This window comes from Leptodactylus fuscus, chromosome 2 (genome assembly GCF_031893055.1).
Source record: "Leptodactylus fuscus isolate aLepFus1 chromosome 2, aLepFus1.hap2, whole genome shotgun sequence".
In the NCBI taxonomy this organism is placed as follows: Eukaryota; Metazoa; Chordata; class Amphibia; order Anura; family Leptodactylidae; genus Leptodactylus; species Leptodactylus fuscus.
This window is the reverse complement of record NC_134266.1, coordinates 116,663,192-116,685,682: the sequence shown is the minus strand read 5'-3', so window position 1 is coordinate 116,685,682 and position 22,491 is coordinate 116,663,192. Positions and strand designations below refer to the sequence as shown.

Genomic DNA, 22,491 nt, shown 5'->3' with positions numbered 1-22,491 from the left:
ATCTGTGCCCGGTGTGAAGAGCTTACGGTCCGGTACCGTAGCTCTTCTATGGTCAGAAGGGCGTTTCTGACAGTTAGCCAGAGACGTCCTTCTGCCTCGCGGCGCCTATCGCGCTGTGCTGTGAGAGCCGGGGGGAACGCCCCCTCCCTCTGCTCACACAGCTCGTCCATAGACGAGCATTATCAGGAGAGGGAGGGGGGGGGGGGAGAGTTCCTCCCGCTCCACAGCACAGCGCGATAGGCGCCGCGAGGCAGAAGGACGTCTCTGGCTAAGTGTCAGAAACGCCCTTCTGACCATAGAAGAGCTACGGTACCGGACCGTAAGCTCTTCACACCGGGCCCAGATCGGGAAAGCCGACAGTGCGCTGAACTCAGCACACTGTCAGCTTTCCGGCAGTATATAGAACTGCCTGTGTGCAAAATGGTGAAAGGTCCTCTTTAAGGTGTATACAATGTGTAAATATACTATATGTACCGCAAACATCAACTACAACAAGAGCTCGGACTCCCAAAAACACGAATACAGAAGACAAGCAGGATTTTGCTGTTGTTCACTAATATGTTAAAAAGCTATACTGCACCTACCAAACTGTGACTGTGATACCAAAATCTAACTTTTTTCAGAGTACACAGCATACCGTATATAAAAACACAATTTAATAGTTTATATATACAAGCACCTTCATTCAACTTTGCGGCAAATAGAGATTGCTAGCAAAAATTGCGCAAAAATTCAAATTTGCCACTAAAGTGCGGCTCAAGAAATCCCTTTCTGCAAACATAATGTACTGTACATAAAACTGCAATATGTGAGGAGTTCATACATACCACACAGGTATATATTTACAGGGGCGGGTGTTAAAGAATCGCCAAAATCGCAGAAATGCGCCATCCCATTTTGTGCATGCAAATTAAATAGGACTTTACATAAAAATGTTATTTTCCATCCCCCTATAAAAATTTTAGCAATCTATACGTTCATCTCTAGTGATAACCGTTATTACTATTATTTTAGTGTGTAACGGATATCACTAGAGACGTATTTTACTGTAGAAAGCTCAGGTATAGACAGGACAGGGATAGGGTGAAATGTAAACTTTATTTGCGACTTTATGTATATGTTGTGTAAGTGTTTGGTGCGACTTTTTTTTTGGCGCTGCGACCTGGACAATGGTAAACGTCTGGGTCACAGCGCCAATAAATTTCCTGGTTATGTTCAGGAGGTATAACATAAGAATACCCCACTAGTAAAGCTCAGGGGGGAATTACATTATAACTGTATGTGACAATCAGAGACAAATGTATAGTATACGCTCTGATTGGCAGGAGAAGGGTTAATAGGGACAATAGAGTCCCTGCCACCCCCCTCCTGCTGTCACATACAAGTTATGCAGAGAGTCTGATTGTTTCTCTGTCTCTCTCTCTCTGCTGAACTGCTCGTGTCCCTCTCCCTTTCTTGTTAGAGATCACAAATTGCTTGCTTAGACAGGAGGGGGGGACGACTTTGGAGCTCTATATCTTTGGACTGCATCAACATATCTTGATGCTTTCAATAGCATTTTAAAGAGGAGAATCCCATCTTTAAAATGATATCAAGAACACAGGCGTGTCTATGTGTATGAATATATATATATATATATATATATATATATAATCTTATTCACACACATAGTCATATATTAGTGTCCGTGTAAAATTACATACATGAAGGGTATATTCACATGGCAGAAACAGGACTTCAGCTTCAATTTCCTCTACCATCCCTCTGGCTTTACCCGCTGGTTACAATCAGATGAATGAGCCAAATCAGAGACGAATGGCTCACGTCGAGGGTTATATGGCTGAGCAGAATACTTGCATTATCAGAACTTTTCGGAAATTATTGGTCACAGTGGATTTCGCTGTGGATTTTGAAAGAGTCATCAAGAAAATTCCACCATGTGAACATACCCTTACAATTTGGATTCTTGGGGCCATGAAATTTGTAGATATTAACAATCACAAGATTAAAGCTCAATTCTTGAGAAGTGCACGGCTCAGCTAGCATCTTTAGAAAGGCTAGATGGACTTCACAAACCTGTGTCAAACAGTACTGTTGCCTTACTGAGCCAGAATGGGTTCAAATAATAAAAGGCTCCCACCAGAGTGACTAGAGCCCTTTAAACTGTATTTTCTTTGCCAAAACTAGTATACCTCTATAAGGGCTTAATAGTGTGATTGAGAAGCAGGGGACTCAAGTTAATTAATAAACAAAGCAATCAATTTTAAATTATCACAGATTTTGCTAAAAATTTAATTCTCAAACATGCAAAAGAATACATACTTGCTGAAATAGGTTTGTGGTAACAGAAATAACTTACTTTGAAGGATATAATTGGGTAGCATAGTCACCAGGGGTACGAGAGATGTAGTCAGCACACGGAAGAACTGCTATACAGGAAAAAAAAAAAAGAAAAAAAAAAGTTTCCAAAATGCATTTTAATGTATTGCTCTAGTTGCTCCTGCCTGCTGTATAAGAAATACAGAGAGTGAATTTCTGCAGTGGCAGTCCTCCAATTTTGCTCCACCTGTGCAGAGATTTCACTCACAAATGTCACATTGCCAGGTTCTGCTATACAATTTTTAATATTTTTGTAAAAAAAAAAAAAAAAAATTCTAAATACACAAGCTGATCTTTAGGAATAACCACCATTCATGGTAACAATGCTTCCCAATTACTGGCATATGTCACATGAATCGATATGACCAGAAAAATGTATAGGCGTTAAAGGGGCTGGCCGATTTCAGATCAATATTGAGAGCAAAGTGTTATTGCTTTTTTAGTAAAATGTTATATAATTTTCTAATATACTTTCTGTATCAATTCCTCACAGTTTTTAGATCTCTGCTTGCTGTCATTCATTCTGTACTCTCAGTGATTAAAAATCAGTCCATGGTCATGTGATGGACACAGAGGTGTACAGCTCATTACGGTCACAGCACAGTTGCGCAATAATGAGCTGTGCAGCTGTGTGTCCATCACATGACCATAGACTGATTTTGTAGCCAGAGAAATTAACCCCATATAGTTCTGAACAAGCAAGACTCGGGGCTTGAGCAAAGTGCATTACGGTTCACCATCGAATAGGATATGTTCAAGGACTGAACTTTAATCCATTCTGGGCATCTGCTGTAATAGTACAGCAGATGCCGGGTTATTAACTATAGCAGCCGTCCAGGAGCCAAACGGCTGCCATAGCCGCCTGGTGTCTGCTGTATCATACAGCAGACACCATGCGCTTATGCCCATGGTCGGAGCCCACTCCGATTGTGGGCATTAACCCTTCAAAGCTGACTGAAGTGCCATTTTTCCGGTGGCGCATGGGCGCCGCCATTTTGCCGGTGATCACCGGCACCTGGAGCAAGCTCCAGGGCCAACGGCACATTGGCAAGACAGCCGGAAGCCTAGTAAAAGCTCCCCGGCCTGTCTGAAGTGATTTTCTTTTGCAGTCTGCACTTAACTGACATTTTAGAAGCGGTGAAAAAGTGTCATGATTTCCAAACACCAAACTGTCTAAAGCTGTGCTCCAAAATCCAAATAATATAATAATAATTATAATACATTTTATTTATATAGCGCCAACATATTCTGCAGCGCTGTACAATTTATAGGGTTCAGATACAGACATACATAACAAAGAACGTCATTTCACACAATGGGACTGAGGGCCCTGCTCAAAAGAGCTTACAATCTATGAGGTAGAGGGGGTGACACAAGAGGTAGCAGGGGCGGCATTGCTTATACAGTGTTCAGACAATTTTGTGCATTAGGAATTGTGATAGGCTTGTCTGAAAAGATGCGTCTTTAGTTTGCGTTTGAAACTGTAGAAGTTGGGAGTTAATCTTATTGTCCGGGGTAGAGCATTCCAGAGAAGTGGTGCAGCTTGGGAGAAGTCTTGTATACGAGCGTGGGAGGTTCTGATAATAGAGGATGTAAGTATTAGGTCATTGAGTGAGCGGAGAACATGGGTTGGGCGGTAGACAGAGATGAGGGAAGAAATGTAGGGAGGTGCGGCATTATGGAGAGCCTTGTGGATGAGAGTAATAACTTTATATTTTATTCTATAATGAATAGGCAGCCAATGTAGTGACTGGCACAGACCGGAGGCATCGCTGTAGCGTCTAGCCTGATAGATGAGCCTGGCTGCTGCATTCAGAATAGATTGTAGAGGGGAGAGTTTAGTGAGGGGAAGACCGATTAGTAAGGAATTACAGTAGTCAAGGCGAGAATGAATCAGAGAGACAATAAGTGTCTTTAGTGTATTTCTGGTAAGGAAAGGGCGTATTCTGGAGATGTTTTTGAGGTGGAGGTGACATGAACGTGCGAGTGATTCAATATGAGGGGTGAAGGAAAGGTCTGCGTCAAATATGACCCCAAGGCAGCGGGCATGCTGCCTAGGAGTTATAGTAAGGCCTGAGACTGCAATGGATATATCAGGGACAGATCTGTTAGATGGTGGAAACAGTAGTAGTTCAGTCTCAGAGAGATTTAGTTTCAGATAGAGCGAGGACATGATATTAGAGACAGCAGAGAGACAGTCACTGGTGTTCTGTATGAGTGCAGGGGTGATGTCACGGGAAGATGTGTATAATAAAATATCTACTATGACTTGGTGAACTTAAAAACAACTTTGACTGGTAACAGGTCTAGTACTACATTAGTGCACTTTTGTGTGCTTCTACAACACTAGGACTCCCAAGTGACCTCCCATAATGTAAAACAGTACACAACTGCTAGGGGAGGAGCCATGCAGGTCATACCAATTTAACAGGCAGCTGCAAATCCTGACAGACCCCAAATTTCATGGGCTCATGCCACAGCAGGTTTTCTTCTCTTGTATGGATACAAAGTAAATATTTTCCAACAAGCCTCAGTGTAAAATGTGTTGCTTATTAAAGACAGTATCAGTATTTTTACAGTCGCTCTACTCTTTTGAGGTGGAATGGAAAGTTATAAATCTCGATTTTTTTTTTTTTACTTACTTTCATTGGAAATTGTATGGTTAGAAGACAGGTCTCCTTTCTGAGTGCTGCTTTCACTGTTAGCGACTTGCCTTAAAAACAACAGAAAAAAGTTATGAACTACACTTAAAGAATCATATTTTAGTACTTACAAGAAAATGTTGGCTTATACTGGGAAGATATCAGTTCAAAAATAGGAGATTAAAATATGTATTAACTCTAAAACAGGACAAGGATTTATTCATTAACACTGCCGTATGAAAAAAAAAAAAGGGCATAAAAAAAACTGTAAATGTTAAATTTAAATAAAAAAAATATAAAGGTGACCCTATTGGTGACTATAACTATATGCCTGTTGCCTGAATGCAATAGCACATGCAGCCTTCCATTGGAGGTACACTTCTGGCAATCCTTTGGATATATATTTCTGACAAGAGGTGCGATGTAAACAAAATCCAAACTGCTTCTTTAACCAAATTTCAAATCTTGCGGTTTTATAGGATTAAAATATTCAGAAAGGTTATGGGGATATCATTTGACTTGGCAACAGTGTTTAATGTCTTTACAATCTGATAATATATCTTTGCAATCTCCCTAAGCAGTGCTGTATAGGTACTAATGTTTTGCTAAAAACACATTTTTCCTATACAGAGGTGTACCCAATGGGTCAATGTACCAAAGCTTTCCCACAGAGCAGAGATCAGAGTTCTCAGCAATAGAAATGATAATGCTGTTAACCATTTATTACTCAGTAAAAAGGAACATAATAAATTTACAAAACCCCTATAAAAGTAGTTGTACTGATGTTGCAGCAAACCGTTCGCATAAAACACGATTGATAGATATGATGTACCAATTGTGAGAATAGCAGGTCAGACTAACAAGCAAATTGATTGTGAATTCCTTGAGCACAGACAGAGGATCTAAAGCGGTTGTGTGTAATTTGAGTGACTAGAGTCATATTTCATAAAATATTAAATGTACACAGTTTGTAATGTATTTCTTTTCAAACTACAACACAGGCATCTGTAGAATAATTAAGTATTATGCCACCATAACATACATTATAATATTGGTTATAAAAAAAACAAAATATACAATGCATACACTATATATGTTCAACATGTCCTTACATCCGCATTGAAAGAATAAAAGCTCATCTTGCAGCTAAAAGCAACAACAGCAACTCACAATTATTATAGATGCTGCACCAACCGACTGAAAATAAAGAACGCCTGTCACATTTACCAACCTTGCAGTTTCCTCGCCTACATCCTGCATTTTGGCTTTTTTAATCTGAGGGGGAAAAAAGAAAAAAAGGTTTACAATTATTGAAAATTTATACATTGTGAAAAACATGCCAAACATTTTTTTTAATAAAAGTAATGGTCCCCATTTCTGATATAAAGATCATCAATTATTATAGAATATAAATATAAATTTTCCAATGTTTTATCCCATTGTAACATATCAATCTGTAGCATATTCTCAAAAACCCACTAAAAAACTGTCTTCAGAGGAGTCTCCACAGTAGGTAACGTGTGTCTATAGCTGCACACAAGTGATGGCTGTGGCTTAAGTAGTGTTGCCGGTAAGTAATTTGAGAACGATTATCAGTTAATCCACATAACTGCAATGGAAAATTTCTCCCCAAATTCAGGGATGTACAGTTTTTGTCTGTTTGAATAAAAAAAAATAAATATATATTTATTTCATTTAGAATAATTTGTCTGATGAGTGTATTAAAAAAAGAAATTAAAAGTCTATTGGATGCCCTTCATGTTTTGGTATATAGCCTTACACATCTAATACAGCCTAATGCTACTCATTTCTGTTCCTTACATTTCATAGACACCGCTGCCACCAGTAACTGCTGCAGTCAGTGCAAACATGCATTTCTTGTATGTTGAGACATCACACAAAAGCCAATAGCAGAAGGGATTGGGATATGACAGAATGGAGCAGCAGGAGATTACATAGTTACTTAGTAGATGAGGCTGGATGAGGACAACAGTCCATCAAGTCCAACCCTTGTAGAACCCTACTAGGTATAACCCTAAAAGTATAACTCTACACTCCCCTACAGTGTTGATCCAGAGGAAGGCAAAATACCCCACAAGGCTTATGCCAATTGCCCCAATTCAAGGGAATAAATCCCAATCTGGCAGTCAGTATAAAAACCCTGGATCAACGTGTCCTTAAAGGGGCTCTATCAGCAAAATCATGCTGCTAGAGCCCTACATATGCGTGAATAGCCTTTAAAAAGGCTATTCAGGCACCGCTAAAGTTATATTAAACTACCCCCCCTACCATTCAGGGTCCGCCGTCTTCTTCATCCACGCCTCTTCTTCCTCCGATGTCCTCCGGTCCCGTCCTCCTCCGGCGCTCGCGAACTGACACTGATTTTAAAAAAAATGGCCTGGGCGCCTGCGCAGTAGCCGTAGTAGAAGCCGTATGCTACTGCGCAGGCGCCCAGGACATTTTTTTTTTTTTTTAAATCATTGTCAGTTCGCGAGCGCCGGAGGTGGATGGGACCGGAGGACATCGGAGGAAGAAGAGGCGTGGATGAAGAAGAAGACACACCCTGAATGCCCGCCCATCGTGCACGATGCGTAAGTAGATAAAATTCTTTTTTAGGGTTTGAAATCAATGGGAGCCAGTCAGTTCTTTTTTCCAGGAGCCGAAACAGTCGAAAAAGAAGCGACATGCTTATTCTTTCAGGCGGATTCGCCTCGCGACATCCGCCTGAAGACACTCGCTCCTGACTAGGCCCATTCATGTGCAGTGCACACCAGTATTTATCATTGCGCTATAAGGGATGGTTCTATTCAACAAAACGTTTTTTTTTCTTTTTATGTAAAAACAGATGCATATTTGTATCTGCTTTTACCATTTACTATTTTACTATCCCTATTAAAAGGGATCTGTTGAACAGACAGCAGAAACTTAATCTGAATGGAGTCTTAGCCTTGTGGAGAGAGGATAGGTTTAAAGAGGTGTCAATGTAGAAAAAAATCCAGCACTCACGAACAAGAAGATAGTTTAAAACCTTCTCACTTTATTTCTTCATCTTAAAAATATTCCATAGTCATAGAGGTGCTGCATCGGCAGATCAAGCATATCGCTAATAACTGTTGCTACGCGTTTCAGGACATAGTCCCTTCCTCATGGCATGAAACAAACTAACAAAATCTTGGTTAAAAACCCTCTCATAGGGGTGTATCCCAATTTGTATTTAACCCCTCATTAACCCCTTAAAAAAGTGATACTGCTCCATCTGCCGTGCTACACCCAATATTTAACTCTCTATAGACCTCTTATAATGAAACACCATATAGACAAACAAACATGAGTTATACACAGATCTTATATACATCAATCTACATCAATTACTACATATATATCTTCTATATATCCATTCCCATAAGCATTGTACATTTGTATTCAGACAATTATATCATTCAGGATTTTGATCATTCAATTAAACCGTTTGAAAAAAACACATAGTATCCATATACCTCAAGCTTTTATATACTAATATTCCTTCATTATATCTTCATTCATGGTATACATGTTTAAATAAACTTTATAAACATAGCGGTAATGTGGCGTCTACCTGAATTGTATCCTCTTGATTCATCCTCATATTTCAATATTATGGGAATACTGCTACAATACTAACCTTATTCAACTCGATCATGTGACAGTAAGTCACATGAGCGCAACCATCATACTAAACTATCGCGAGATTATAACTTAAAGACTTGAAATGTCCTAAGAAAAACCTGTATATTATTCCATATAACCTGAATCGTATGATAGAGAAGAAGACACCTAAGCCACTAGGTAAGTATCTACACTACCCGTTATTCTTCAGGTTAACCACGTTATAATTATAACTTTTAAATAGAATTAGCAATCATGCAAATTTCTCCTTATTACATACTTCAACCTATAATTGACCTGAACTGCTTACTGCTCTTAGTATATATATGCCAAATCAGAACGTATATTTAGGCCAGCAGGGAACCTTGTATTTAACTTCATGATCCAATAGGCCTCTCTGCGTAATAATTTTCTACACCTATCTCCTCCCCTAATCGGTTTTAATACCTGTTCTATGGCATAGAATTTTAATGTATCCACATTACCCTGGTGTGTAGTAGAAAAATGACGGGATAGGTTAGACATATTTTCCAATTGTTTTGCACTATCATTTACATGTTCTGAAATCCGGATTTCAAACCTGCGTTTTGTACATCCAACATACAACAAGTTGCATGCCGTACATTCTCCTATATATACCACAAACTGGCTGTTACAATTCATGAAGTTTTCTACATTATATGTTTTAGTCCCTACTGAGTCCCCACATTATCGCTATGTTTATAAAGTTTATTTAAACATGTATACCATGAATGAAGATATAATGAAGGCATATTAGTATATAAAAGCTTGAGGTATATGGATACTATGTGTTTTTTTCAAACGGTTTAATTGAATGATCAAAATCCTGAATGATATAATTGTCTGAATACAAATGTACAATGCTTATGGGAATGGATATTTAGAAGATATATATGTAGTAATTGATGTAGATTGATGTATATAAGATCTGTGTATAACTCATGTTTGTTTGTCTATATGGTGTTTCATTATAAGAGGTCTATAGAGAGTTAAATATTGGGTGTAGCACGGCAGATGGAGCAGTATCACTTTTTTAAGGGGTTAATGAGGGGTTAAATACAAATTGGGATACACCCCTATGAGAGGGTTTTTAACCAAGATTTTGTTAGTTTGTTTCATGCCATGAGGAAGGGACTATGTCCTGAAACGCGTAGCAACAGTTATTAGCGATACGCTTGATCTGCCGATGCAGCACCTCTATGACTATGGAATATTTTTAAGATGAAGAAATAAAGTGAGAAGGTTTTATACTATCTTCTTCTTCGTGAGTGCTGGATTTTTTTCTACATTGACAAGTCTTTTCTGACCGAGAAAGTCTATCGGTATCTGTGCATCTCGAAGAGAGGATTCTAGTATTTATTTAAGCTGTTGGGTGAGCTGGAATATATTTTTTATCTTGAGGTTTAAAGAGGACCTTTCACATCCTCTAGCACCAGTGATAGAAAGCCGACAGTAAACTGCCCAGAAAGAAGGGTGGGCCTTACAGCCTAGCATCATTGCGGAGGGGGGTTGTTTGGGGAGTGTTCTTCGCAGGTCAGCGATGACACTGAACTCTAAGGCCTGCTGTTCTCACAGTTAAAGAGGACCTTTCATCAGATTGGGCACAGGCAGTTCTATATACTGCTGGAAAGCTGACAGTGCGCTGAATTCAGCACACTATCGGCTTTCCCGATCTGTGCCCGGTGTAAAGCGCTATCGGTCCCGGTACCGTAGCGCTTTAGTGTCAGAAGGGCATTTCTGACAGTTAGCCAGGGACGCCCTTCTGCCCAGCAGCGCCTATCGCGCTGTACTGTGGAGCGGGGAGGAACGTCCCCTCCCTCTGCTCACACAGCTCGTCCATAGACGAGTATTATCAGGAGCGGGAGGGGGGGGGGGGGGGAGTTCCTCCCCGCTCCACAGTACAGTGTGATAGGCGCTGCTGGGCAGAAGGGCGTCCCTGGCTAACTGTCAGAAACGCCCTTCTGACTGTAAAGCCCTACGGTACCGGGACCGATAGCACTTTACACCGGGCACAGATCGGGAAAGCCGATCGTGCGCTGAATTCAGTGCACTGTCAGCTTTCCAGCAGTATATAAAACTGCATGTGCCCAATCTGAGGAAAGGTCCTCTTTAAGGGATATCTGTACCAAAACTAATGGCACTGATATCTCCGGCACTGTCAGCTTTCTAGATGTATATAATACTGCTGGTGCCAGAGGACATGAAAGAAAGGTCCTCTTTAAAGTTTAAACTACAATATTATAGTTTCCCCACCATCCCACTGGGATTACCAGGTTGCAAGACTTCTTGATTAAAAAATGCCTGATGTATTGATGCGTGCTCATAACACTATCATCCACATGAGACCTGGTTCACACTAGCATTCGGTATTCAATTCGGGAATGCTGGGGTACATCTTCTCTAAAGACTGAAAGATGCAAGTCTAGGTCTGTGACTGTCATAAGGAAAATGTTCGTTGTTGTACCGTGTTAGCCAGTGGGTTGGAAATCTAAAAAAAACACGAAAACTTGGTAATCTTCAAAAAAGGTATCAACTACTGAAGATTACCAAGTTTTCGTGTTTTTTTTATATTTGTGACTGTCATATTGAGACATATCGTGTGAAGAGACACAGATGAACATCCAAGGCCAGACTAAAATGGAAAGCTAACTATGGACTTCTTCAATGGGAAGCCTGATAGACAATGACTGATATTTCTATTATTCTTTAAGTTTTTCATATATTCACTTTTCATGAAGAAATCAATAAATTTCTATGTTTTTATAACACTGAGGATCCTCCGGTAATATTATCTTATGGGTCAACATGTAAATAAGAATTCACCCAATTATACAGTATTTTACAGCCTCCAAGCAAGTTGTTCATTTTTGTAAAAGTAGTTATCTAAAGCAAGTCAAAATAGTGCCAAGTAAAAGTACAACTCATTCCGCAAAGAATTAGAACTAATAAGCCTATGTCGACAGAAAAACAACAGTTACCAATTTTGGAAGGTAGAGATGGAAAATATGAAAAGTTGCTAGAGCCTTCACACCAAACTACCCTACATCTGTGCTGTGTACACCTTGCCTTGCTGAGAATGTAAAATACTGGCAGGACTGAAGGAACAAGGACTGAATGTGGCTATAGCTGCATCACATAGATCATGGGGCATCACCCTCTCAAAGGGCATCACCCTCTCATGTGATATCTAGCACATGTGACGAATGTCAGCCTGCAGAAACTCAATCTATTTATTTGGAACCTGTATCTGGATACATCTAAAAGCCTGGCTTCAACTTCAGCCTTAAGTAACTAACATCAAATTTCCACCTTCAACAGCATTTACAGATCTTTCAATAAACTGTACACGTTTTTAAGCAACTGATACACCAGGAGATTAATTTGTATAATGACAGGCGCAGAGCCGATAAAGGGAACACGTGCCTTCTGTGCTAGTAACAGCATGCGGAATTAACTACATGGCTTTCTACAGACACAGTGGTCAGTTCCCCATTATAAGCAATATTGCAGATATCTCCCCGCTGCCCCGAACGGCAGGCCTTACAGCCTAACTTTATCGCTGGGCTGTGTGGAGGACTTTTTTTTCCCCTTGCAAATAGGACTTTGTATTTTGAGTATCCATAATCTCTTGTGAAAAATTCACCTAATAGAACTTGTGATTACAATGCTGTCAGATCTTTATGCCACCCATGTACTACAGTTGCCTTTTAGTGTAAAAGCCTTCAAAGTAGGGGCATAGCAAGGATCTGTATGTGAGAGAACGTGTGTAGAAAATCATCCAGCTTCACGCATACATTCTCAGTAAAAAAAAAAAAAAAAAAGCAGTGAAGAAAAATGGCTGTGGAAACCTGGAGTAAAGCTCTGATGTGTAGTACTGTGTGCAGAGGCACGCATCTAATCCTCCACCATGTAGAACTATGTGCAGACGTGCGTATCTAATCCTCCGCCATGTGGTGCTGTGTGCGGAGGATTGTATCTACTCCTCTGCCTCTATTCCTACTCCTACTCCTCTATTTTCTGCAGATGCGTGTATCTAATCCTCCGGTGTGTAGAACTGTGTGCAGACGTGCATATCTAATCCTCCAGCATGTGGTACTGTGTGCAGATGCGCCCATCTAATCCTCCGGCGTGTGGTACTGTTTGCTGATGTATGTATCTAATCCTCCGGCGTGTGGTACTGTGTGCTGACGCGCATATCTAATCCTCCACCGTGTAGAACTGTGTGCAGATGTGCATATCTAATCCAACAGCATGTGGTACTGTATGCAAACATGTGTATCTAATCCTCTGGTGTGTGGAACTGTGGCAGATGCGCGTATCTAAGCCTCTGCCATGTGATACTGTGTGCACAGGATCGTATCTAATCCTCTGCCGTGTGGTATTTTCTGCAGACGCATGTATCTAATCCTCCAGTGTGTGGTACTGTGTGCAGATGCACATATCTAATCCGGTGTGTGGAATTGTGTGCCGATGCATGTATCTAATCCTCTGTCGTGTGGAACTGTGTGCTGACGTGCAAATCTAATCCTTCGGCGTGCGGTACTGTGTGCTGACGACGCACATATCTAATCCTCCGGCGTGTGGAACTTTGTGATGACGCATGTATCTAATCCTCCAGCGTGTGATACTGTGTGCAGACGCGTATATCTAATTCCTCCAGCATGTAGTATGTGAAGAGGTACGTATCTAATCCTCCTGCTTGTGGTATTGTGTGCAGACGTGCGTATTTAATCCTACGGTGTGTAGAACTGTGTGCAGACGCGTGTATATAATCCTCTGCCGTGTGGTATTGTGTGCAGACGCGTTTATCTAATTCTCAGATGTGTAGAACTGTGTGCAGACGCATGCATCTAATAGTCCAGCGTGTGGTACTGTGTGCTGACGCACGTATCTATTCTTCCGGCGTGTGCAGACGCACGTATCTAATCCTCCGTCATGTGGAACTGTGTGCTCATTTGTGTATCTAACCCTCTGGTGTGTGGTATTGTGTGCAGATGCGCGTATCTAATACTCCGGCGTGTGGTACTGTGTGCTGACATGTGTATCTTATCTAATCCTCCATTGTGTGATACTGTGTGCAGACGTGCGTATCTAATCCTCCGGTGTGTGGTATTGTGTGCAGATCCGCGTATCCAATCCCCCGGCATGTGGTACTGTGTCATAACGCATGTATCTAATCCTCCGGCGTGTGGAACTGTATGCAGATGCACGTATCTAATCTTCCAGCGTGAGGTACTGTGTGCAGAGGTGCGTATCTAATCCTCCTGCTTGAGGTATTGTGTGTAGACGTGTGTATCTAATTCTCCGACATTTAGAACTGTGTGCATACACGCGTATCTAATCCTCCATCGCGTGGTACTGTGTGTTTAACCGTGTATCTAATGATCTGATGCGTGTATCTCACTTTGGATATCAGTGTTGGATTGTGCATGTGGAGTATGCATGTGTATTGCAGTTGGAATATGAGTGAAAGACTTGCACTGGCTAATGGGAGGGGGGGATAAAGCTGTATCTCAGGAACGGTCCGTCCGAGCAAGTTGAGGTCTCCTCTTAAACCTTCCTGGACACCTGAAGTATCTGTGTGCCAAATTTGGTGAAGATCGGTCCAGTCGTTTAGTCACGCATAAAGAACAGACAGACAGACAGAAATCCATTTTTATAATATAGAGAGATTTAATGCATCACAAAATTATTCCAATAAACATTCATCCTATATGTAGGTTTTTGCTTTGTGAACGGACAGTTAAGGACACCCATGGACAGTAAAAGAAGGCACCCGATGTCCATTTAAATCAATACAAAATGTAACGGACACAGTTAGTGTCCGATGCTAACGTCCGCGCAAGATTTTGTGCGGACATTAGCATCGGACACTAGCTGTCGGACACCGACGGTAGTGTGAACGCTCCCTAAGAGGGCATGCGTCATATTCATTTACTACAAAGAAGAAAAGGGATTACCGGTTGTTCTGGCATGTCCTGTCCATTCTCCATGGCTTCAGTATTCTTTAAGTAAATGAAATTCTCTGTAGTAATAAAAAAATTAAAAAAAAGAAAGAAAAAAAAAAAGTTTAGTTTAAAAAACAAACAAACACACACACACTACAGCAGCATGACAGACATCTACGTTACCACATTTTTATTTGTTTTTTACATCTATAAAAAAAAATAAAATAAAAAAACACGCACACCAAACACAAAACCAAACCTAACCTTAAAGGAAGCAACACTCACGGGTCCAACACAAGCTTCTGCTTACTGGCCTTTCACACATTCATTTCCTGTGTGTTAAAGGGATTCTACCACTAAAACACATTTTTTTCTAGTTAACACGTCGGAATAGCCTTTAAAAAGGCTATTCGTCTCCTACCTGTGGAAGTGCTCTCCGCCGCGCCGTTCGTTCAAAATACCGGTTTGTACTGGTATGCTAATGAGTTCTCTCGCAGCGATGGGGGCGTCCCCATCGCAGGAGCAGCGATGGGGGCGTCCCCATTGCAGCTCGAAAACCGACCGCAGCGCCGCCTCTCTGGTCTTCGGTGTCCTCCCCTTGCTTCTTCAGCGTCTGTCGGCCGCCTGCGCAGTACGCTCTGTTCGGCGAAGATTGCCGAACGTACTGCGCATGCGCAAAATTGCGGTGCCCGCACTATGGCTTGGACTGCAATTTCGCGCATGTGCAGTACGTTCGGCAATCTTCGCCGAACAGAGCGTACTGCGCAGGCGTCCGACAGACGCTGAAGAAGCAAGGGGAGAACACCGAAGACCAGAGAGGCGGAGCTGCGGTCGGTTTTCGAGCTGCAATGGGTAATTAGCATACCGGTACAAACCGGTATTTTGAACGAACAGCGCGGCGGAGAGCACTTCCACAGGTAAGAGACGAATAGCCTTTTTAAAGGCTATTCCGACGTGTTAACTAGAAAAAAAATGTGTTTTAGTGGTAGAATCCCTTTAAGGATCAGGAAAAGCAGATGAGCAAGGACCCAGTAATAGTTGGAGAACTTCTTCCGGGTTTTTAAATTTTAGGACAAGATCAAATGTTGCAGTGTTCAGGGATACATCCATTCCCCATAAGGTATTGTGAACAGATCTGAAAGCAAATACATTTGTGCCCTGTATAGAGGCTAGGAGCTCTTACTGTATCTCTGCTCCCATTGCAAACTATTTTTGCAATTATAAGTAATTAAACATTTTGCAGAATCTTAAAAATTTTCTCTAAATATCTTGTAGTCACAAGATTTTGTCTTGATCTGTTGCTAGTGGATACGACCATGAATGCAGAAACTTTCTAAGGTCAGAAAATCCGCCATGATTTCCTTATTGTGTCCGGGTTATCTTCTGTCCCTGCCTGATAACACAGCTACAATAAGGAAATCATAGCTGGGTTCCTGATGAGTCCCAGGCTATAGAAAATTACTGCATTTGTGGTCGTATCTATTGGCAACCGATCAAGACAACAGATATCACCACAAAGATAGTTAGATAAAAAATTCTGCAGAGTTTTAAAGACTTTCTCTACTTGTATTTGCAAAAATGTTTAACTTTTAACTATCTACAAATATAGATATGATTATATTCATGGGAATACCCCTTTAACCACTTCCAGACTGCCCATAGACTATATACGTCCGGGAAGTGGTTGCCTTGTTCTGACAGGACGTGCTGGTACATCCTGTCAGAACACAGCTATTGAATGAGGTTGTGCAGCTGCTGAAGCTGGGAGCCGTCTGTAACTTCAGCCGGAGCTCCCAGAGAGATGGCAAGGAAGGTTTATTCCCATCCCTGCCTTTTCGAATTGCTGTGTATACAGCGCTCAATGAGCTGCTGATGACTTCCTGCTTCCTGTTTGCACACACAGATAGGTAAGGGCTAGTTCACACGTGGGCAAAGGGGAGGTTTTTGACAGCGGAATTCGCTTCAAAAACCTCTCCTTTAACATGGTGGTCTATGTAGACCACTAGCTTTTTTTTTCCTCCTAGCGTTTTCCGCCTGAAGAAGCGACATGACCTTTCTTCAGGCGGAAAACGCCTGAAGAATTGCATAGAAGTGAATGGGAGGCGAAAACCGCGCGGTAAAAAATCGCGCGGTTTTTTGCACACAAAACCGCGCGGTTTTTTGCAAAAAAAACGCGCGGTTTTCGCCTGCAGTTTCTATAGCACATATAGGAAAAAAAAACCCTAGCGAAAACCGCTAGCGAAAACCGCGTCAAAAACCTCGTCAAAAACCGCGTGGAATGCAAAAAACAGCGTCAAAAAAACTCCTCGAGGTTTTTTACCTCGCACAAATAAGCTAGGCGGTTTTCACGTGTGAACTGACCCTAAGAATATCAAAAAGGAGAGCTGCTGGGAACTTCCTGTGCTGGCTGGAAGCTAATTAACATATGATTAAAAGTGGGTTGTCACTAACGTTCAGAAAACGTTGCCTCATTTCATTCAGCATGTGATTCTGGACAAAAATGTCATAAAATGGTTGATGTTTTGTGCCTCTCTGAAGTTCCCACCACTGGGTGTCTAGCATCTAGCTAATATGTTGTTCACTACCTTTTGTCAGGTTACACATGGATTGACTATAATGAGGTATGTTGGGTGTCAGTCATTTTGAAACAAAGCGGCGGAGAAAGTCCCCCGTGCAGGATTTTTTTCTGTGCCAATTTTCATGGCCTCTGTGACGTAGCCTTATTTATCACTGTGAAACAAGATGGATTCAGAGACAGTGGAAGGAGAAGGTCTGTCCTATTTACATACAATAAAAGATTTCCCTGACTGCTCACTGGACTGAGAGAATCTAACAGTTCACAAATGTAAGAATAATCTACATAGGAGCTTGTATTTACTTCTGGCTGTCTGTATTATTGCTGATGGGATGTCAAATATCAAGCTGCTTTCCTGACTAGCAAAAAAATGGAGGGTAAATTAAGAACACCTAAACGTAACTTTTATTAGTGTAAATTAAAGAATTTTGTAAAACCACTGAGGTGCTAGAAGTATGGAAATGTGCTACTGGCATGATAGAATGAAGGCTACTGTTATAATAATTACACACTCACCAAACCCATTAGAGGGGATACCTATCCACGTTAATGGAGAGCATCAGGAATAATTGTTTTATGTATAAGTTATGTACATGTGTTGCTGGATGAAAAGTACACTTTTCCCTCTGGGGTAGTTGTGTGAGAGGAAGTAAATAAAGCCCCCTCCGTTTATAAATTATCATTGCAAATCAGTATTTCTCTATGTTGTACAGGAAGGATAAATGTAAACCACCTCTAAAATACTGTATGCAATGTGGGATAAGCTGACCGGTCTAATAATTAGCGAATAATATTATGCTGTTCCAGCAAAGCTGAGTGTGTATGCAGAATGCCTGATCTTATACCAAAAGGGCAACATATATACAATTCCCTAAAATAACAGACGTCTTGCTTAGAATTACAAACGAGTGGCGGCTGATAACCACGGGTGCTATACTCTGCTATAAAGCATGTCCAAAGCCTGGCCCTAGAATAAGGCCTGTAGCTTGGCTGCTAAAGTCCTAGTCCATCTCTGGTTTAATATTGCCAAGTAATCATAAGTTCCTACGCATTTCTATGTACTGTAGGTTAACTACATGTTTTCAGGGGAACATAGGCCTAGAGCTACAATGAGCTATAGAGATGTTAGACCAGGTAGGGAAAGACCAGAAGGTAGCCACTGGCCAGAGACACGACCTTCCTGTCTGCCAGGAGGTGCTAGAGTGACCACCGCTCGAGTCCTGAAGTAGCGCTACTAATGGCACAGCCAGCGGGGAGAATTGGAATGAGGAGGGGTGATTACACCCATCTCCCAGATCCACCTCGCCGGATCTCGTCACTATTGCTTATCTAGTTGAACATCAACCTCTTATACATATATTTTTTGGGATTATTAGCTTTGCTGACTATGCTAAAAGATTTATATTTCTGTGTCAGAAAACCATGTAGTTTCATCATGCCCTGTATTGCAAACAAATAACTGAAAAAAAGCCCAAGAGGGCATATTACAGGATGCATAAGAACACTGAACAGCTAAGGCCTGGTTCACATCCCAAATGGAATACCGAACACATTGACAAGCGGGGAGCTTATGAAAGCATACGAACCCCATAGACTATAATGGGGTACATGTGTTTTCCGCATGAGTCATGCAGAGAGGAAAGTAGTTCATGAAGTACTTTCCACTCCGCAAGACTTATGAGGACACCGCGCAGAAAACACACGGACCCCATTATAGTCTATGGGGTTCGTGTGCCTTCATAAGCTCACCGCTTGTCAATACGTTCGGTATTCCGTTCAGGGTTCCCCAAGCGGACTCCCTGAATGGAATACTGAACACAGATGCGAACTAAGCCTTATACAAAAGCAAATACATGTAGGCATGATGAAGCTAAAAAAGATTCCTGGTACAGGAAAATATCAATCTATAAGCACAGTCAGGAAAGCTGCTTGCTGTTTATGACTAACATCTCATCTGTAATACACTAGCAGCCAAAAGTAGATACAAGTACACAAGACTTTTCTTACACTGTCAGCTGTGAGGTTAAGTCCACCTGTGCACCTCCCTTCTCCATTCACTATGAAGCGGTCTTGCTTTTTTTTAATGGCATCTATGGCCGGGACTAATAGAATGATGTGCAAGTTACGCTAGGTTCACACCTGCGTTCTACTTTCCGTTCTGTGCCTTCAGTCTTCTACATGCAAGAAGACGGAAACCACAGACCGGGTCTGGCCATGAGCGGCGGTGAGAGTTTTATGCTCTCCGCCGCGAAACCGTTTTTTTAAATCCGGACACAGAGTACTGCATGTTCGACTCTGTGTCCGGATTAAAAAACCCGATTTCGCGGCGGAGAGCGTAAAACGCTCACCGCCGCTCACGGCCGGACATCTTTCTCACCCATTCAAATGAATGGGCGAGAAAGAATCCTGCAGGTTTCCATCTCCTGCTCTGTTTTATGCAGGAAACGGAAACCTGCATAACGGAGTGCCGGGCACAGAAGTGAATGAGCTCTTAGCTGGAAGAGAGACACCGAGTGGCAGCAAATTTAGAAAGGTTTTCAGGCGGAAAACAGCAACATTTTAATTAAAGTGCATCACATTTTGGTCAAAATCACATGGATCCAACAGATCAAAACAGCGCTGTCCACAGCTGGGAATCTGTTCCTTTTGGAATAGAAATACTAGTTTGACAATAATCCCCGCATCAAGTGATAAGGCTTTTTGAAAAAAAGTCAAGTATAATGTTTAATGGGGCTGTCCTAACAGGCAGTAAACAGAGGCACTGTTTTTCTAATTACATCCTGAAAACAGATTTGCATATATTTCCCATGCTCTATTAAAGAGGACCTTTCACCACTTTTGGGCACATGCAGTGTTATATACTGCCAGAAAGCCGACAGTCGGCTTTCCCGATCTGTGCCCGGTGTAAAGAGCTTACGGTGCCGGTACCGTAGTGATCTATGGTCAGAAGGGCGTTTCTGACCATTAGCCAGAGACGTCCTTCTGCCTCGCGGCGCCAATCGCGCTGTGCTGTGGAGCGGGGAGGAACTCCCCCCTCTCGCTCCTGATAATGCTCGTCTATGGACGAGCGCTGTGAGCAGAGGGAGGGGGCGTTCCTCCCGGCTCCACAGTACAGTGCGATTGGCGCCGCGAGGCAAAATGACGTCTCTGACTGACTGTCAGAAACGCCCTTCTGACCATAGAGCACTACAGTACCGGCACCGTAAGCTCTTTACACCAGGCACAGATCGGGAAAGCCGACAGTGCGCTGAAATCAGCGCACTGTCGGCTTTCTGGCAGTATATAACACTGCATGTGCCCAAAAGTGGTGAAAGGTCCTCTTTAAATGAGACTAAGCTGTTTGTAAAGTTACTGACCATCTTCCACTGTTATGTGAGCCACCAGAGAGCCAACTTGAATTTTCAGAAGAGCAGCAGAAAACCAATACAAGTTAACGGGACACTATGGCCGGAAACCAGTTTTCAACACTGACGTAAACTATAAATACATTTTTGGATGATTTTTCAGCAAGCAGCCTGTTATAGAATGTATTTAATGACAAGCCTAGGAGTCTACAACAGGCTCCTGGCTGTCATAATAATTAATCTCCAGCCCAGAGTCTCATTCCAGGGGTAAGCAATTCACCCAAAAATGGGGGCACCCACGTACTGCCAGGAAAATGGCGACTCGGTCATGTTTGACCAAGGCTTTAGGGGGATTAATGCTCATGATCACTGCAGATACCAGATAGCTTAGTTGCCATATTTAAATACCCTTCCACATCCACTGTAATAGTATGGCTGAAGTTGGCAAAGGGCTAAAAACAATGGAGAGAAATGCGCCCTTACCCTTATAGAAATTTACTAAAGTAGCACTTTGAAAGATATAGGCTTACTATTACTGGGATGTCAAAACAGATTAAGCAAAGATTTCAGAGTGATTGAGCAATATTGGAGGGGAATTAAAAAAAAAAAAAAACCCATACCCTGAGAAACAGATTTTATGTCGATCATAAGTATGGCAAAGTTTCTTATATTAACTTATATTGTTGATTTATGCAGTGTTTGTTGAAAGGGCAGTAAATATTTAAAAAGTCCAGAAGTTATGAAAAAAAATGAAAATTTGTGAAATGAATGGGTAACTAAACAGTAAGTGTAAGAACTAGCAAATAGAACGTTACATGAACATGGATCTCGCTGTAACTACTTGACTAGATCCAAGTTGCCTGATAATGTGTCCTACAAAAATCCTTGCATTTATAAACTCACCTAATCTTTAGGGTTTGTAGCCAAGAGAGAGGTAGAAGTAGTGCAGACGTTTCACTTAAAGGAGTTTTAGGAAATGTGACAATATAATTAAGAGCAGATCAGTGGAAGAGCTTCAATTTCCTAAAATAGCCTCAGACCCATCATCTCCCCCCTCCCTAGCAAGCCTTTGTAAGTACTGTTATCAGTCATCAGCAACAACATGGACTGACTGACCTAAATAGAGAAAGAAGTAAATACGGATTGCAATCATCACTAGTCAGCTTGAGGAGGGAGGGTACACTTTAAAAAGTTCCAAGTAATGTGAGGGCCACTAATACTGTAGAATACCTTTAAGGCTGAGGCCCCATGTTGCGGCAATGCAGTTTTTGTTGCAGATTTTGTGGCGTTTTTTTTTTTTTTTTTTTTTTTAGCCAAAGCCAGGAGTAGACTGAGCAGAAGATAGAAGTATAAGAACTTCTTATGTATTTCCCATTCCTTCTGTAGCCATTCTTGGCTTTGGCTCAAAAAACTGCAGCAAAATCTGTAACAAAAAAAGAAAGCTGCATTTCTGCAAAATGGTGTCTCAGTCTAAAAGCGGTTTTCCAGCCCCTAATATAGGTTTCATATTCATGACCTATCCACAGGATCTGATCTGAGGGGGCCCCGACACTTGGACACATCCAAAGGGTGAATCCGCCTAAGCAAGACACTGGTAGCAGGCTCGATGCACCTACTAGGGCAAGTGGACTGGTAGTAGAGGAACTCCGGATGAGGGTACTTTAAGGGGTTTCCCACAAACATAATTATTTTAAAAATTGTAGATAATTAAAGCCTTAACATTTTTGCAAATACAACTTGTGACCACAAGATATTTAGAGAAAAAACTCTGCAAAATGTTTAATTACTTATATTTGCAAAAATGCCTGGCACCAAGGGGATCCTGATGGTTGCCCTGCAAAACTTTCCTTCTAGGAGCAAAGCACATACTAAGGGCTGTGTAGGGCAGCTGTATCATCCTCCCAGAGACCAATCAGAAGGCTGGGAGGAGCTGAAAA

The 22,491-nt window shown here is 41.6% G+C and overlaps 1 protein-coding gene across 3 annotated transcripts in view; it reads right to left on the bottom strand.

Moving 5' to 3' along the window:
• The window catches only part of EYA3 (EYA transcriptional coactivator and phosphatase 3), a 71,714-nt gene that overhangs the window by 31,429 nt on the left and 17,794 nt on the right, over positions 1-22,491 (bottom strand). For 2 of the 3 annotated variants that reach the window (XM_075264542.1, XM_075264543.1), the window contains 4 exons: positions 14,648-14,712; positions 6,253-6,296; positions 5,022-5,092; positions 2,360-2,429 (listed from right to left, as the gene is read on the bottom strand). In XM_075264542.1, coding sequence (XP_075120643.1) covers positions 2,360-2,429; positions 5,022-5,092; positions 6,253-6,296; positions 14,648-14,680 — 218 coding nt within the window. In that variant the 5' untranslated portion in view covers positions 14,681-14,712. The remainder of the gene's footprint in view (positions 1-2,359; positions 2,430-5,021; positions 5,093-6,252; positions 6,297-14,647; positions 14,713-22,491) is intronic. The other variant, XM_075264544.1, reaches the window with a different exon arrangement.